At 38.8% G+C, this 19,500-nt stretch overlaps 1 protein-coding gene across 1 annotated transcript; it reads left to right on the top strand.

Annotated features, from left to right (window-relative positions):
- Positions 1–8,314: 8,314 nt before the first annotated feature.
- Positions 8,315–19,288, top strand: gm2a (ganglioside GM2 activator). Its single transcript, XM_080900893.1, has 4 exons — positions 8,315–8,518; positions 9,033–9,185; positions 17,369–17,551; positions 17,696–19,288. The coding sequence occupies exons 1-4, from the start codon at positions 8,423–8,425 to the stop codon at positions 17,849–17,851; spliced, it is 588 nt and encodes a 195-aa protein (XP_080757019.1). The 5' UTR covers positions 8,315–8,422; the 3' UTR covers positions 17,852–19,288.
- The last annotated feature ends 212 nt before the right edge of the window (positions 19,289–19,500 follow it).

Raw genomic sequence — 19,500 nt, 5'->3', positions numbered from 1 at the left:
GAACGGATCCAACTTCTCCGTGTACCAGGATGCCCCCATCCATATACAACACTACAGCAACAGGGTGAATGAACACATACTATTGCTAGCCTGTAACTCTGGCACAGGAATCCAGTTTAGCTGTCACAATAACATGAACATAGACCAGAACAATTTGTAATCAATGTGAAACCACCGCAGGACCAATCATTAGCTGAGACTCAGAGACTCAATCTGGCTTTCGTAGAGCTCACTCTACTGAAACTGCATTTCTTATGAGTCTCCAGTAACATCCAGGAGAAAGCTTTGTTTTGCTGATGTTGGACCTTACTTTGATACTGTGATACTGTTGACCATCATATTCTGCTAGATAGGCTGAGACACTGGGTGGGTATATCAGGGTCTGCTTTGGACTGGTTCGCATCTAACTTGCGTGAACAATTCTTTTCTGTGGCTACTTCTAAGTATAGGTCCTCTTCTACCTTTTTTTTTTTGCCCATGGTGTGCCACAAGGTTCTGTTTTGGGGCCTTTATTGTTTCTATTCTATATACTCCCTCTTCAGCTCTTATTGAGCACTTTTAACGACATTTCTTATCACTGATATTAAGATGATATTCAGTTATATATCTCCTTTTTAAGCCCTAAGATGTTTCCAAGGTTTTGCATAGCTGGATTTTTAGAGGATGTTTGGATGTTTAGAGGTTGGATTGCTGATAACTTTCAACTTAATGAGGTAAAAACTGAAGTCCTTGTTTGCGCTCCTAAAGATTTTGTACCTAGGGGCTGTATCCCAATTCAGGGTCTGCAGCCTTAAAGGCCGCATTTTAAGGCCGATTACGTCACAGCGACGCGACGAAGGCTGTCCCAATTCGAAGGCTGCTCGAAATGCGGCCCTCAAATGCGTACTTCATTTCCCTGAATTTTAAGGCTGTGGCGGTGTAGACTTCGTGGCCCAACATATCCCAGAATTCATAGCGCGGCGTTGGGTGTGGATAATTTTGCCGAAAAAAAAAAAAAAAAAAAAAAAAACGGCGGATGAGGGGCTCCCGAAGAGTAAACTTTAAGTACTGAATATTATGTCACTTATTTATGTGCAAATGTTTAATAACGAAGAACATTAAAACATTACTGCTGGCCACATGTCGGCAAAGTTATGTGACATTAGTGACGTTTGTACTAATTTGGTTTTAAAGCCTTTACTTTAAAATATACGCCGTTCAATAGCTGACCTTAATCTTACAGAGAATGATCAAAGCTCATGTAGAAACAAAAACAAATGAACAAAAGATTTTCAATATTAAAGTTATTCTATTAATCATTTTTAGTTATACCAGCAGTGAACTTTAACTCTGTGTCAAATACTGAGATTCAAGTTGTGTTTATTAAAATTTCCTTTACCTTAAATCTTCACTCAAAGACAAACATATTTTACAGTGTATATATAGATGTGTTATATATAAGAGACAAATATTGTTCTTTTAATATGTTGGCATTACTAAATTTGGCTCAATGCTTACATATGTGTAAAAACAAAATGTACAAGCTGTGATAACTGTGTCTGATAGAATGAAGAGTAGACTGATATATTAAGTAGTCCTTTATTGGGTGAGAAAATCAGACCATGTCATAACTGCTTTAAGTCATACAGAATAGATATCAGAGCCTTAAACAGGCTGACTTCTGCTAAATGGGTCAAACTGGGCAGAAACACATAACATCCTTATAGAATATGATGTAACACTATAGATCAACTTACCTCAGAATATATAAAGCATATAAACAATTACAGCAATATGATGCAACAAACACAGCAGTACTACTAATCCAAAATACTCAAAGCTTCATAGAACTGAAACAAACATTTTTTTAGGTCCATTCTGCTGCTGATACATACTTTAGGTTTCTGAATATTACACTTGTTGCTGCCTTTCATAGTGTTCAACTTGAAGGCCCTGAGTACTTTCTCCCACACTGAAAACACTGGAATGGTAAAAATATTTGAACATTACCTAATAAGACTGATTCAGGACAGACAATTAGTTATTTCAAACTTTTCTAGCAGTCCTTCACAAACAGGGAACAGTCTGTCTATTCTCTCCATCTGTCAGCTGCTGCTGGCTCTTCCTCCTCCTCTTCCTCACACACTGCTGAGTTTGTCCTGGTGGATCATCAGGGGTGCAAAGCCTCACAGGTGATGTGCAGCAGTGGGTCCCTCAGTCTGTCCTCACTCTGGACACCTGCAGTTATCACACACTTGATTTCCATGTGTGACAAGCTGCAGGATTCAAACACAAGTGTAACTTATAAATACATGTTCATACATTTATTACAGAGAGAAAGAAAAAGAGAGAGTGCAGGACAAACAGACAGGTGGCAGTCTCAGGTGTATACACTGCTACAAAACAGCACAAGAGAAGCAGGATTTAGTGTTTGTGTTATTACGAGTGCTAAACAAGAAGAGTTCCCAGATGGTAGAGTGGACACATGTGTGACTCCTGTGATTAAAGCATCTTTCTTTCAGCTTAACGAGTGAACCGTCAGCTCATTCAAACACACGTTAAAGTCAGTTTGGCTCGACACCACCGAACAGAGGCAGTAATATAACATAGCTAACATTAACAGTGCAGTGAATCCTGCTTGTGCCGTGATATTCAGGACTGCAAACCGAGCAGCATCACTGACTTTCAGCTTGTTGTGTTTGTGGATATATGACTGACTTTAATTATCCATAAAATCATCATATTCTCTGTAAGATTAAGGTATTTCAGAAACTGCTGATACTGGGATTTTCCCACATAACCATCACTAGTTTACAGAGACTAGAAAAAGAGACAATATCCAGTGGCAGTTTTCTGTGTAAAATAAGAACAATTTGATTGCTTCAAGCTGATGGGAAGAAAACATAGCTTGTTACAATCAATGCAGAAGAGCATCTCAGAATGCATAACACATCAAGCTTTGAAGCAGATCGGCTACAGCTGCAGAAGACCACACCGGGCGCCACTTCTGTCACCAAAGAAGAGTAAGATTCTGCAGGTCTATCAATATTAGATAATAGAAGATTGAAAAACTGTTATCTATATAGCTAGATACTTGCTTCTAATAAAAGATATTTGAAATGAAAAACTGTTATCTAATCTGATTAGTCTCAATTTTAGCTCTGATGTTAGATTGATGGGGTCAGAATTTGACATAAACAACATGAAAGCATGGATCCATCCTGTCTTCTTGGCACAAAGTAATCTTGATCTTATATGTATGGAGACAGCCCCACCTGCTTGTAAGATTGTGTGGTATTCAAAAAGTACATCATCAGCAATGCATGATGCAGAGTAACTGCAATATGTGACACTTTAAGCTCATTGTTGACAGAAGTCTCTGTGTTTGTGGGAAATAGATCAGTGTGTGGCTGCAGAATCCCATCAAAGCTGACTGGAAATGATTCGAGCCCGAGTTAAAGGTCAAAGGTCAAATTTTTATTCCACGTCACTAGTGCATGGAATCACATTTGACTTATATACTATTTATTTATCTTTTTCAACTGCCAGCATTTGCTATGTAAGCATTATGTGTATAGATAGTTTACTTAGGCTGTGGGACTCCCATTCATGTATCCGCTTATCCTTTTCAGGGTCGCGGGGGGTGCTGGAGCCTATCCCAGCTGTCATAGGGCGAGAGATAGAGATATCTATAGATATTTTGAAATGTATTTCAAAATATACAAAAATGGCCAAAAAATATATGCGCTAAAATAAGTTTTAAAATGTATTTATATAGGACTGGGTACAAGATTTGGCTGTTTTTAAGCCTCCGCGTTGTGAGTACGCCGTCATTCAAACAAAGGTAAGTCAGCTTGAGTACTGTGAGTAAAATGCGTTTGATTCCCCCCGAACATTCAGATTAGTGCAAGCATAAATTCATTCATGAGGGGAAATTACAGTGAGAACATGTGGAGGCTCTGTTAGAGGGATAACATAGTGAGTTCAGTGCATTGATGTGACATTATCCTGAAGGATTTAGTTATTCTCTGTGGTTAAAGAAATTGCAGTAATAAATTCATATTTATTATAAATAAATCCTAATTATACATCTTGCTTCCTTGTTTGTGTCCTGTGTCACTAAAAATACATTCTGTATACCCTGGACAGGTCGCCAGTCTGTCGCAGGGCTTGTTTGTTAAAATGATAAGTTATTAATTGAAATCTAAAACAAGTTTTTTCTGTGAAAAACTAAAATCAACACTATAGAGGGCTAAAATAATTTTGTGAAAAAGTGAATTCCACACCAGCTACAGGAATAAATAACAAAAAGGAGAAACTTATACAAAACAAAAAGGGGCAAACATTAGAGAACAGGTCACACAGCATTTTCTACCCACAGTTTGAACTGAATAACAACTAACATGTATTTATTCAACTTACAGTGAAAACAAACAGAAATTAGGGTGTAAAACGTAAAAACTTTTATTGATGTCAACTTGAAGTATCTGTATTTTTCTTTGTTTTAAAACGATTCAAGGTTATCGATATACATTACTCCTGAAACAATGGGATGGTTAACTGCCAGTTGTTAAAGTGAACATTATCGACATTAGTATTGACGGTGACATTTCTTGCGACATTTTCAGTTTGTTTTTCTGCTAGTGACAGGAGTGTCCTGGCAAGACCTCAGTTCTACACCGAGTAAAGGTTGATGATTTTCTCTACAAAATTACAAATCCTTTGTGGTGGCGTATTCTGCGTTATCAGACCGGAAGTGCTGCCGCTGCTCCTGTGTTTAGCAATTGGTCCAGGAGTGGCCTCACATCATTTGCTGAGACATGACTCCTGACACTGTCTGGATTAGCTGTGTTATTGCCCGTTGTGTTTGAATATGTATTTGTTTCCTGAGAATTTACTCTCTTTGTTAAAGAAAGCGTTTGAAAACCGTTCATAGATATAAGTGTTGGGCTGAGTACACATGCCTCTAAATAAACTCTGGTGTGACATCATCTGCTTTGAAGTTTAAAGCTTTTTTTCTTTATTTTGTGTTCTTTTCTTCACTTCTTTATTATTGTGGTCATGATTATTATTTGATTATAAAATGTCTGGGCTTGAGTACTGCCCTAATAATATTCATAAGTATTTTTTTTCCCCATTACAGCTGTTTATAGTTCAGTTGCTAATGGGAGAAAAAAAAAAAAAAAAAAAAAATCAGATTCATGTGAAGGACAACTTCAAATCGATGTGTTTAAATTTAAAGTGGTGTGTTATGGTCGTATTAACACACCATAACTATCATTTTACTTCTGGTTTACATTAAAAACATGATTTGAATAATAACCACAGAACCACATTAACACATCAGTGTAACCATTGTTTTCTACAGTCAATGAGTGTAACTATCAGAGTGTCATGTGTCCACTGAAGCTGAATCACATCAGTTTTACAAAATTAATGCTTCCTGCTGCGAGCTCAACTTCTTCTGCACGTTGTGTTTTTAGGTATTTGATGAAGAATTTTAGATAATTACTAATCCTACTTCAAATTGGAATACTATACCCGTGTTCATGTTTTCTAAGTTAGGTGGCACTGAATTTTTCCTTAACTGTAATTTTGATATTGATAAAATCTCTATAAAAATCTCTGCTTTTCATCATCAAGCTTTTTTAGCATGGACTCTTATTTACAAGCATAACTTTAGTCCACACAATTATTATATCTCAAATAACAAGGATATTTTATTTAAAAGAAAATCTTTCTTAGTTGGTTTAGGAATAACATTGTTTTAGTCAACCAATTATTTGATTCAAATGGTATGCTTCTCCTATGAAGAATTTTGTTTACGTTTCAATTTAGCTATAAATCGTCATTATTATACAAAAGTATTTGGCTCAATACCATCAGGGGTTTGTATGCAGTTTATGAATCAACCTAATATCACTTCATTCCACAGGCTGTTGGCATCTCCTATACAAACTTTTGTTGGCAAGATTTGGTTTTCTAAGCAATCTAAAACAATAAATCTATCAGATCTTTATTTCAGAGTAGTATAACCACGGTACCATATGTAATTTTTTTTCTGGAACCGGTTGTCAGATGGTATTATGTGGAACGAAGTTTGGAGACTCCCTAATCAGTTTTTAATTACCAACAAAATTAAAGATAGTTCTTATAAATTAATACACAGAATTTATCATTCTAAAGATTATCTTCAAAGCAAATTCAATTTAGACATTGATACTGTCAGGAGTCGCTGTGTGCAGGTAGGAATAGGACCCAAAGTGCAGACTCACGGCAGGCAAAAGTGTATTTCAAAACTCAGCTTTTATTGCTGGATGGCAAAACGTAACAAAACAATCCAAATAAACTTACATGAGCGAGCAGGCAGGCCACACAGCATAAATGAGGGTAGATAACGACACAGACATAAAGAAACACAGGGCTTAAATACACAGAGGGAGCAATCAGGGAATGGGTAACAGGAGGGAAACACAGCTGGGGCAAATCAGGCGAGACAAGGGGAAGCAAAACCAGATACATTAACATCAGACATAGCCCTTCAACTGACACAAAACACAAACCAACACAAACCAAAGACAATTCAACTTTGATAACAGATATATGATTAACTTGTTAATTTTAATGGCTAAATTTCATATTCACAAGTCCAAATGTTTAGGAAGACATCCCTCTTTTTATGTATTCTCCTTTTAACTTGTACAGTATCTTAATTCAATTAAGAACTCCACTAACCCAAAAGCTATAAAAACTATTGGTGTTTGTGAAAAAATCAAGATCTTTCAATCACTTTATTCTTTGGCTTGATTGGTTACTTTCCTCCTAGCATATTTATATTGTAGGTTCTGAAAATTGTTCTTTTATTTGGTTGTCTATAGTATCCAATTTTTTTGTAAGTACAACACCATTAATACGGTACTGTTTAATTCTATTTTGTATTGTACTGAGGTTTAAATAAAGGTTTGAATGAAAAAAAAAACTTTAGATAATTTCTATTCTGTCCTACAGCGACATCTACAGGCGTTATGGTGCAGATACAGGACGTAATTTAATTCCATGCTGTAGAAAAATGATTTTGCTGTTACCACAGAAAGAATATTGTAGTGTTTTTGTTTTTGCATTGAAAAAGCTTCTGCTGATTATCATTTATTTATTTTCCACGGTAATACGTTCTTTAAACACTGTGCTCAGAGTCAATCAACTGAGACACACATGACCAGGTCAGGTACATGAGTGTGAGACTCCACCTCTGCTCTCCCCTCCTGTTTCTGCATTGTCTCTCTGTGTTCGGATGTTTTTATATGTAAAATAAAAATCTTTTCTGCTGCTTTTGAACAGACTTTGTCAAAAATACTTACTTCACTGAGAAAATAGTCAACTTGTTCATTTGGATGTATTTCACTGCACAGAGAACAAACACAACTTTAAAAAAATCTTTTTTAAAATTTTTTTTATCCAAATTTCACTCTGACATCTGAGCACCATTGAATTTCCACAGCAGTGTTTAATTCCTGGTTTAAACCCCCCACAAAGGTTGGATGTGATGAATGGTTTCAATACTGTTAGCTGTCCAGTGGATTGAAGATCCAAGACCACTGAGATCTGTGATACACTCAGATCCTAGCTCATCATTGGCTAGTTTGCTAGACAGTCACTCAGATTGCAGACCTGATGTTCTGATGGAGATTCACCAAACAGTTATAAAGAGTTACTATGGTGGGGTTTATGGTCACTGTCTTATGGGTACCACTGCATCATGGAGTTAAGGGAAATGATAAGGGCAGTAGGACAGAGATTAAGAGCAAAATACAGCACAAAATGAAAGAAAGGTCGCAAAAGCAATGGGAAGAAGACAGGAAAAGGCGAAAAATCCAAAGGAAAACAGGCGAAATGAGAAGCACAGGAAGGAACAGGAGAGAGTAAATGATTATATCCTGACTCAGATTTGGGCACACTGGTTTGAATAGTATGTTGTTTTTAATAGGAAAACATCGTACAGTAAGTGTGACTGCAATAGAGAAGAAGAAATAATAGAGCATGTTTCAGTGCACTGTCAGAAATATGATGCTGAAAGAAGACAACTGATCGAAAAGCTTGCTGATATGAAAGTGAAACTGGACTTGGTTGATTTATTTCGTAAGAACTCGAGAAGTGAAAGTTATCAGGCCTTATTTAATTTTTAAGGCAGACCGATTTGTTTGCTAGGATTTGAATTTTGTATTTATTTATTTATTTTTCATTTCTGTTCACACTCCACACCAGTTGGTGGCGGTAATACACCATTTTGCTGTTTGGCAACCGCCAATAAACAATATAAAGAAGAAGACGTGCTGTTTCGTCACGTGACTACAGTCAGCGCGATCGTAAATACGGAAGTGCTGCAAGGTATAAGCCGTCGACGCTCTGTTTAAAGGCACTGTGGAACTGTGCCACAAACGTGAGGATGGACAAACGTGTGGCGGTAACGGTGCTCGTAGCTGCCGCTTTAGCTCAGGTGAGCTGCGGCTCCTTCGGGTGGAAGAACGTCAGGAACGTACAGGTGAGCCAAATTCCGCCGGGTACCAAAGCCTCTGTACGGGTTTTATTTATCCACACCGAAGCTCCCACCGTGCTGTTTTAGGGGACCTCACGTACTAAATGTGGACGGTTCATCCGTGAAACCTGCCGGAGTCGTCGTAGAGCCTTAAAACTGCACGTGCGTGTGGGGGCTCGGCGAGGTCCAGGGTTGAGACTACCGAGCTGTAACAGCTCTTCTAAACTAAACCCGGAAACACAAACTGAGCTGAAGAGAGTGGATCCACAATGGAAACATTAGAGAGAGATAAATAAATAAATAAATAAATAAATAAACGAAAAGGAAAAACACTGCAGTATCCAAGAAACAAACATGAAAGTCGTGAATCCAATGATTCCTTGATTGCTGTCTGTTTGGACTGCGTCACTCAGCTTTCACGTCTGGACAAGTTGATTTTCCTGGAGTACGGAAATGCGGGAACGCTCTGACCGTGATGGGAAATATCTGAGGTTTAAACATAGTTTTATGCATTTTGCAGGTTTTGGGTTTCGACTGGAAGAACTGCGGACCGCCTGATGCTCCAGCTGTGCTGAAGACCCTCACCATGTCTCCAGACCCAATCTCCATCCCAGGTGATCTGACAGCCTCCACTTCTGGGTCCACGGCCGTTGAACTCGGCACTCCTCTGTCTGTGAGTACGCTTATCTATGGATGGCAGTGACATGAGGATGCTTTCAGTCGAGTTTCACAAATAATTTTTCACTTATGACTAACATCAAAAGGAGCAGATTTTAAAGGAAGCAGTAGGGTACTTTGTTAGTTTTAGCACTTCCCTTTCAGCGCAGCCACAGTGAACAAAGGGCTTAAATGTCTCCCAGTTTGAAATGGTTTTTGTTTAATTTTTTTCATTAGAGGGAGCTGCATTCAGCACACTTCACAAACTCACAAGTTCCAAACACACACAGGCAAATTAACCGGATCAACCGGTTGAGCTGAGATGGAGCCTTTGTCAGCTGTCATCAGGCAAGAGGTGGGCTACACCCTGGGCAGGTGGTCAAACACAAACGAGTATCTCAAGGTTAAAATGTGCACTGTGAGTCTCCTACTCATCAGAAAACTGTGCCTAATATTGCTTATAACTAGAGCTGGGCGATATAAGATTTTTTCATATCACGATAGGTTTTTTCCATTTCAGGCGATAACGATATCTATCACGATATAAGCCAAATAACTATATTTGTAAGATTTTAATGTGCCGTTGCTCACAAGTAAAATGTGAAATAATCAGCAGCTTGTTTTGACTTAAATATTTATTTCCCAAAATAAGTTCAACAGGGTAGATGTAGTTAAGGAACATGAGACTTTTTCAGATAAATAAAGGCAAATATTGCAAACTACACAAAAGGCAGCCGCTAAAGCGTTTAAGTTTCAAAATAGAACAAACAAAACATACTAAATTGTCAATTCCACTTAGAAACAAAATATTAATTCTAAAAATAAATCTTAGTTTGTTTTACAGAAGAACAGACAAAACTGACTAACTTTTGTCAATATCAAATAAACTGAGAACTAAAAGGAAATTCTCAATCTCTCCTTGTTGTATAGCTTAGCTTTTCAAACAGTTTTAGCAGTTACTTTAGTCTGACAAAAGCCGAATGACGAATTAGCGCTTCCAGTCAGAGACTGAGCATGCACCGGTTTATTGTATTTCCAGACTTTCTTTCGGCACAATTTATAGTGCGCGCTACTGTTTTTTGTCAGACTTGAAATAGCCGAAATACCTTCACACTAGGAACTTCTATGGCTCTCCCGTTCGACAATCTCTCCGGCATTGGAACCATCATCGATTTTCTTTTCGGTAACCTTCGGTCACGCTCTCGGTTGATTTTTCTCTAGTCGGCACACTCATTTCCTCCATTACCCGGGCGGCACGGCGGCTGGCTGCTTCCCAAACAAATACACATGTGTGGCTTGGCACTTGTGCTGTACGTAACAAGTCACGTGACGCGACGCTGCGGCTGTGATTGGTTCGGCTCTGCGCTACTTAATTTGGATTGGCTGTTCTTTTTTTTTTTTTTTAAAGAGGACAAGAGCGGCGAGGTCTATCGCAATAGTTTAATTTTTTGATCGAGAAAAAGTTATATCGCAATACATATCGTTATCGTTCTATCGCCCAGCTCTACTTATAACTCTTTGTATTTTGCAGGCAAAATAGAGGATATTTTGTTGATGCTTGACTGAGGTGAATAACTTGATGGATTTTAATTAATGAGTGGGTTGAATAACTTAGAGCTGATGGAAACGGACAAAATTCTTTCTCTTTATTCCTTTAGTTAAGTATTGAAATGTTAGGAAAAACCTGACTAGTTTATAGCAGTGTCATCCTCCACAGGGTTAACTTAAGTAACAGGCACAAGGTTACTCAACAGTGGTTTAACTGTCTGGTATAATATTCTTATTATTTGGCAAAGCAAAAAGTCGTCTGACTCTCTGTCAGAATCCTACAAAGTCCCAATGAAGTGTGCCTATCCCTAAATCGAGTACAGTTATTGAGTATTTTTTGAACAGTTATTGAGTTTAGTTAGACCTCGGCCCTGAGGAAACAGCTCCTCGTTTTATTGTTTCATTGCCCACGTGTACTTTCACTTTGACAGTTAAAGTTTATGTGGAGTGAAAGGGTCTTGGTTTTAGTCACTTGTGAGTAGGGATGGGTACCGGTATGGCACCGGTTCTGACATAAACGGTAGTAACCAGACCGAAAAGCAGCGCACATTTCGGTGCTTTATTTCGGTGCTTTTTTTTTTTCCTGAGATGTCACACACTTTGGATTCTAGCCAATCATTTTACCTTTGCAAGCGTAGTAGGCGGGCCCAGGTACATATGTTCTTTTAGAGCAGAGCTACAGATTAAAAACGCCCAAGGCGAAGCGGTCAAAGTCTGGCTGTACTTCATAGCAAAAGATGCAAACTCAGCAGCCTGCAACAAGTGTTTTAAGGTGATACTGTGCAAAGGAAGTAAAACCTTGAATCTGATGAAACACCTGGCGACGCATAGCGTTTTTTTTTTTTTTTAAAAGCCGAGAAATGCACCGTATTTGATAGCTTGCTGCAAGAGCTCACATCGAGCACATCTATTGTGGGTGTGGTGCCTGTTATCGGACCCAGAGTTAGCAACATCCCCCAAAAACTCGAAGAGGAGAGTCCTGGCCCCTAGCCCTGCCAGTGTAGCAGAAATGATGACTGATGATGATGGCAGCAGCAGCAGCCATTCTTCTCTGGGTCAGTAGCTTAATGTTGTTTGTGTGTAATTTACGTTGAGTAGGCTCACCACGTTATTAAATTAATGCACGTAAGGTGAACTAGCAAACACTGTCGTAGTTACATGCGGCTGTCTTCTTGTTTGATGGCAGATACTCCCTTCATCCTGGCCAAAAAGGCTAAAATGACCAAAGAAAAAGTGGAAACGGCTAAACATGAGAGGTTTTTGGACAAAGTTGGTGGTTTGTTTTTTTTTTTTTTTCCCATTGATTAAGCACTGCTTCCAGCCAAGAGTGATACCATAAATCCCCTATACAGTGGGGCAAAAAAGTATTTAGTCAGCCACCGATTGTGCAAGTTCCCCCACTTAAAATGATGACAGAGGTCAGTAATTTGCACCAGAGGTACACTTCAACTGTGAGAGACAGAATGTGGAAAAAAAAATCCATGAATTCACATGGTAGGATTTGTAAAGAATTTATTCGTAAATTAGGGTGGAAAATAAGTATTTGGTCACCTCAAACAAGGAAAATCTCTGGCTCTCACAGACCTGTAACGTCTTCTGTAAGAAGCTTTTCTGTCCCTCACTCGTTACCTGTATGAATGGCACTTGTTTGAACTCATCATCTGTATAAAAGACACCTGTCCACAGCCTCAAACAGTCAGACTCCAAACTCCGCCATGGCCAAGACCAAAGAGCTTTCGAAGGACACCAGGAAAAGTATTGTAGACCTGCACCAGACTGGGAAGAGTGAATCTACAATAGGCAAGCAGCTTGGTGTGAAAAAATCAACTGTGGGAGCAATCATCAGAAAATGGAAGACATACAAGACCACTGATAATCTCCCTCGATCTGGGGCTCCACGCAAGATCTCATCCCGTGGGGTCAAAATGATCATGAGAACGGTGAGCAAAGATCCCAGAACCACACGGGGGGACCTGGTGAATGACCTGCAGAGAGCTGGGACCAAAGTAACAAAGGTCACCATCAGTAACACACTACAACGGCAGGGAATCAAATCCCGCAGTGCCAGACGTGTTCCGCTGCTGAAGCCAGTGCATGTCCAGGCCCGTCTGAAGTTTGCCAGAGAGCACATGGATGATACAGCAGAGGATTGGGAGAATGTCATGTGGTCAGATGAAACCAAAGTAGAACTTTTTGGTATAAACTCAACTCGTTGTGTTTGGAGGAAGAAGAATACTGAGTTGCATCCCAAGAACACCATACCTACTGTGAAGCATGGGGGTGGAAACATCATGCTATGGGGCTGTTTTTCTGCCAAGGGGACAGGACGACTGATCCGTGTTAAGGACAGAATGAATGGGGCCATGTATCGTGAGATTTTGAGCCAAAACCTCCTTCCATCAGTGAGAACTTTGAAGCTGAAACGAGGCTGGGTCTTCCAACATGACAATGATCCAAAACACACCGCCCGGGCAACAAAGGAGTGGCTCCGTAAAAAGCATTTGAAAGTCCTGGAGTGGCCTAGCCAGTCTCCAGACCTCAACCCCATAGAAAATCTGTGGCGGGAGTTGAAAGTCCGTGTTGCTCGGCGACAGCCCCAAAACATCACTGCTCTCGAGAAGATCTGCATGGAGGAATGGGCCAAAATACCAGCTACTGTGTGTGCAAACCTGGTAAAGACCTATAGTAAACGTTTGACCTCTGTTATTGCCAACAAAGGTTATGTTACAAAGTATTGAGTTGTATTTTTGTTATTGACCAAATACTTATTTTCCACCCTGATTTACGAATAAATTCTTTACAAATCCTACCATGTGGATTCATGGATTTTTTTTTTTTTTTCTCACATTCTGTCTCTCACAGTTGAAGTGTACCTCTGGTGCAAATTACTGACCTCTGTCATCATTTTAGGTGGGGGAACTTGCACAATCGGTGGCTGACTAAATACTTTTTTGCCCCACTGTAGCTGCAGAAAAGGCTAAGATTGTTATCTTTTTACAAAAAAACCCAGCTAAACATGAGAGGTTTTTGGACGAAGTTTGTGTTCTTCATTTAAGCACCGTTTCAAAAGTACCGGTTTGGTACTGGTATTGGATAAAACCTAGACGATACCCATCCCTATTTGTGAGATAGATAGATAGAATTTATTTTGAACATTCAAAAATAACAAGAGAAATAAGAAAAACTTTTAAACAAAATTAAAAAACATCAAGTTTTCATGTATATATCTATATCTACAGAATGTGTGTGCAACTTGTGGTGTAGACTTGAAGCCGTTGATTAGTCTTTAATCTTGGAAAATGAAATTAAACAAAGAATGTTGTTTGGGTTACATGGTACACTGAAAACAGAAGCTTGTCTGTGAAGCATGGTCACATGCGCCAAATAAAGAGATGAATGAGCTAATATCATCAGAATGAGGAGACAGAAATATTAGAAAGGTATTATTACTTTATATATTTCAACTTTACTTAGAAGCACGCATGAAAACCACTTCCTGTTTCCAATCTGTGTTTGATACAGAGGAATAAAAATACTGTCCGGTTTGCCAAGATATATAAAGCATTTAGAAGAAACACCTGATGGCACAGAGCAGTCAGGTTTTATTGGATTTTATTCAGTTTTCTTTTCTTTCATTCCTCAATCGGTTTATTTGTACACATATTAGAGATGGCACGATGCCACTTTTTTATGTCCGATACCGATACCGATATTAGAGATGGCACGATACCACTTTTTTATGTCCGATACCGATATCATAAATTTGGATATCTGCCGATACCGATATGAATCCGATATGGTGTTTTTTAATCAACAAAACTGTTTTTTAAATATCTTGCTGCATTTTGTATAAGTTCATACTCAAGTTTAAAACAACAACTACACTAAAGCTATTCTGTTATACCTCTATACAAAAAAAATATTTCATAGTTCAGCAATACTGATCAATCTAATAAACTTAGACCTACACCATCCTCCCTATTCTGGTATTTTAAAGAGTACTTAGCATAAATATTAAGCAACCTAACTAATAGGGTTCCAACTCCCAGCAACAACAAAAATAAATAAATAAAAAATAGGGAACCACCCCTCACGCTCCACCTCATGATACTTAATCGACGTAATCAACCTTAATTTGATGCAGTGTGAAAAAAAAATGCACAGAAATCAATTATTTTTCAAGAAATATTAAATAGATTCAACATCTTTCTTCAACAAAATTGCAGACTGCACAGATGGTACCTTCCCAAAGGAAAAAGTAGTATAGCTTACTAGGGTATATATATTAGACTTAATAGTCACTATATACAGTAATGGACTTCTATTCATTTTGCATCAAATTAAAACTTTGGCTGTCAGATAATTATTTATTAAACGCTCGACATTTTAAATGAGAATAAGAAAGAAAAGTATGTCTTTGTGCCCCCTTTTCCCTGTTAATGCCCTATCAGCCCCCCTGGCTAAACTTTGTTAGATCCGCCCCTGCACAGTTACCAGCCGTCAGCTACATAGAAAAAGATCCTGGTGTAGAAAGTAATATTAAATACATTCTAACAATAGCTGATCAAGCTTAAACGTGCTGCTGTTGTTCAGCCGCTGGTTTCCTCTTTCTGGTGCAAAGTGGGCCAAAAGCAAACTAGAGAGACGGACTCGCGACAGAAAAGCCGATCAGCTGATCATTAAGCAGTTTCACGATTGAAGTAGCAGCCGGAGAGCGAGAGGCAGTCGCTCGTTAAGCTTAACGCAGGAATGCTTTACAAACATTCAGAGATGGACTTACACACTTGCTTTACTTCTCTCGGGATAACTTTGTCGGAGATGAAATGCCGGGTTGCTAGCGAAGCTCCAAATGCTATCCAGACCACTGACAGGTCCCGCATGCCACAGCCGCTCTATCACGTGATGCATACTGCTCCGACGTGCTAACCTGAGGTGAGTTACGGCGTGTTGCAAGTTTTGTGAGGTGCTTTCGTGATATTTAATGGATCGGATTACATTTTTTATTTTTCTCCGATATCCGATCCAGTAATTTAGGTCAGTATCGGACCGATACCGATACGTAATATCGGATCGGTCCATCTCTAACACATATTAACCAAACAAATAACTAAATAGACAACCAGTTGCCTCCTGTGAGGCCTACACACGGACACCCCCCGGATCAGGGCTGTCATTTATTTTTACAGGTTTAAGATTTTTAAATTTAAATCATTCTGCAAACTAGACACAGCCATATTCTAATGTTTAACAGCAATATTAAAAACTGCAGTGTATGATTGATACACAGTGACACATTACATTCTTCAGGATCACAGTAATATAATGAGCTACTGGACTAAAGTCAGTAATCACATCACACAGTTACAATTATGTGGTTACTTGTGTGACCAAAGTTCTTTACCTGCACTGCGAACCAAGAGAGAGACAAAACACCACCAACCACGTTGTTTTCTTCATGCATACGTCGCTACGATCAGCTGATTTCAGTTTGTGTGCAGGGAGGACGACGATGGTGGACATTACTTTTATTTTTATCACATGAAAGGACAAGAGCGTGACGGTAAAATTCAAACTGTGAATTAACTGGATTATACTGCTGACGCAGACACACACCGTTCTAACACAAAGACAACCCACAGCTACACCTGATCTTCAGCAGATAACAGTGATCCTGTTACAGTGTGAGCAGTCTGTTTCTAAAGTAGAATCGCCATGACGATTGCTTTGAAGCCTGCTGTTTTTCATCTTTGCTCCATGTTCATATTTGAAAACTAAGATGGTGTGTGTGTGTCCTTATTAGGATGGGAATTTGTGTCGTGTGGGGCCTCAGGTTTTTATTGTTTTTTTGGTGATTATGTCACAGTTTATTACAGAGCAGCTAGAAGGTAATGTAATGAGTAGTGTAACATGATGTAGTGGTGATGGTGTGTTTAAGGATGTGAGAGGCACTTGGAGGTTTTTTTTTTTTTTTTTTTTTTTTTTCCCCTTTCCAGCTGTAAAGCGGCAATCATGCGTCTGAAACGGGAAAAGAAACTTTATCACTCAGCAGAACTTGTTCTTTGTCACATGTGCAGTGATAAGCATGAACTGTAAAACTCTGATTATGATCCTCTTCGAGGTCTCCTCAAATTTCTTTTAGAGTTCTTGGATTTGCTGCAGTGGGTAATTAACCTGAGGCGATTGTGGTGATGAGGAGTTCTATTCTACCTTCACCAAATCAAAGGTCACTGCATCATGTTTGGCCACTTTTAGTTTTTACGTTTGCTTCAACCTGCTGATGTTTTTCTTTATTTTATCTTATTTTTATGATGCTTTTTGTAAAATTGAAAATAATTCTGACATGCTTATGTGGCTGTTGTTGCGTCTTGTTCACGCTGATGAAGGAACCTGCTATGTGGAGAGCTGAGGAAACTGGAGTTTCAAAACTCTGCACATACTGAGGCAATAAACTGAAGCTTTCTGCAGATTTGTAGATTTAAGTTAAAAACCAAATACCTAGCACTTGCACGTTAGCTATGATAAAGGCATATGGAAGTATGTCGGGTATCACCGTTTCCTCTCAACAGGATTAAGGTTGCGGCACGGCGCTGGTGACGCTGCAGCATTTTTAACACATGTGCTGCTGTTTCTCTGTCTCCTCTCAATCTTTAGCTAAATGTAACTCTGGAGAAGGAGGTGGCAGGTTTCTGGGTGAAGGTGCCCTGTCTGGATGAGGTGGGCAGTTGTCACTATAAGGATGCCTGCGATATCCTGAGCCAGCTGATCCCGCCCGGTCAGGACTGTCCCGAACCGCTGCACACCTACGGCCTACCCTGCCACTGCCCCTTCAAAGCTGTAAGTCTTTGATTTCAAATCAGATCACTTCTCAGTAGCTGAGATTGAAACGTGTAGAAAACCATTTAGGGATGAAACATGAGCCCTGAGCTCTGTGACCTTTAAACATGATGAAACACCATGACTCTCCCTCTCTGTTCTCAGGGTTCATACACGTTGCCACAGTCAATCTTCTACCTACCCAACATCGATCTGCCCTACTGGCTGACTAACGGGGACTACCGGGTTCAGGGGGTCCTCGGCAGTCAGGGCAAAGAGCTGGGCTGCCTCAAAGTCACGCTCTCCATCCACTCAGACTGAGCCGTCAGCCGGAGCCTCATGGTTTTAAAACTGGGAAATGAAAAAAGTTTTCACCAATGAGGGAGGGGAGATGTGGGATAATAATCAGAAGAAAAGACAACAAAAACAGGTTTTATGGGATGAAACGCACAGAACATGAGCTCCTGCAGCAATGTACGAAACCAGGCGCAGTGATGCACTGAAACATTCTCTTTAGTGAAATTACAGGTTTTCTCCACGTTAAGATGCATCCAAGCTGCTCTTCTTTCACTCTGTATGAACACAAACTGCGTCACTGTATCTGCTGGACCTCTTATCGTGCTTTTTAACCATTGAGAACGATTTTACAGGAGCTGAAATTTTATTAAAACTACTTTTAATTGCTGGAAAAGCTACTGAAGTTCCTGTTGTTCATCAACTTTTTATAGTTTTCATCTCCTGCAGTAACAGAAAAACTAATTAGGAAAAAGCGAAGCCTTTATGTCGAAATATGACGTTATTATTATCACAGGTATGAAATGATCTGCTCATATGAAGGAAAATAGATTAAAACATGGATGACAGAGATGCATAAATATGCTGAAATAAATCACATGAATACTCTTAATGAAATAATAGAAACCAATCTCTTTAGACTCAAGTGGAGCTTAAAGCAAAACTAAATCTCAACCTTCAGTTATTCAACCAGTCCTGCACCTCAGTCAGTCCCCAAAGGTCTGACTGGTTTCATGTGTCCTGAGGAACTAAACCTGTCACCATTAACATAAAGAATAACCACTGGAGCTCTTGCTCCTGTAATAATAAAGACTGTAAGATGGAGGGGATGGCTGTCTGTTTATGATTTCTTCATAATTCAGCCGTCAGCGGTCCTCATGACAAAACTTGGAACAAAATGATGTTGCAGCTCACTGAATTTTAGTGCTACTGTCTAAAAACCTGCTAACATTTGTCTAATTTCTTATTTTTAAACATTCTGTGCTTTTTTTTTTTTTTTTTTTTTTTTTTTTTTTTTGGGATAATGTCACATGTGTTATTTTAATAACTGGGAGCCAGTTTTGACTGTTCAGTTATTGTGAATGACCTTATTAGTATTATTATTGTTGTTATCACTATGGGGGTTTTTTTTTTTGTTTTTTTTTTAAAACTCTTTGTTGTTGCTAAGTGCCTGATTCATTCTTTCTTTGATTCATGTAAATCAGAGTTCAAATTTTTCTTGTGTGATGATCACAGAGAAATGTTGCTGTTATACATTTGACTGATTCAACACAGCTTTAAATAAACTTTATCACATAAGCTATTCATGCTTTTCTGGTGCAGTAAAATCAATTACCTCAGAAAAAAAGGTTAACGATAGGGCTGTTCGATATAACGATATATATCGGATGATGATAAAAACGACTAATGTTTCATTTAATGCTATCGTTTGTTTCGTGGTGTTGCAAAATAAACTGTTTATGGCAATATTTTTTTCATCGTTTTGATGGTCACTGTAGTGGCTATATTAATTTCTTAAAGTTCTCTCTTTCTCTTATATTTAATATAACCATACTATGGATGGACAAGCGCCTGTTTTTATGCATTGTTGTTAGCAACAAGATGGTAAAACCATCACTTGTCCGCTTGTTTATTTTCCACATAAACCTTTCACAATAAAGCTCAAGATCTTTGAG

The sequence above is a fragment of the Rhamphochromis sp. 'chilingali' genome, assembly GCF_963969265.1.
Source record: "Rhamphochromis sp. 'chilingali' genome assembly, chromosome: 13".
Lineage (NCBI taxonomy): Eukaryota > Metazoa > Chordata > Actinopteri > Cichliformes > Cichlidae > Rhamphochromis > Rhamphochromis sp. 'chilingali'.
Note: the sequence above shows the minus strand (reverse complement) of the source record. Positions and strands in the feature narration are given on the sequence as shown.

Coding starts and splice junctions, on each gene's coding strand:
- gm2a (XM_080900893.1), top strand. CDS start 8,423: ATGGACAAACGTGTGGCGGTAACGGTGCTCGTAGCTGCCGCTTTAGCT. Junction 8,519..9,032: donor AGAACGTCAGGAACGTACAG/GTGAGCCAAATT, acceptor TGCATTTTGCAG/GTTTTGGGTTTCGACTGGAA. Junction 9,186..17,368: donor AACTCGGCACTCCTCTGTCT/GTGAGTACGCTT, acceptor CTCAATCTTTAG/CTAAATGTAACTCTGGAGAA.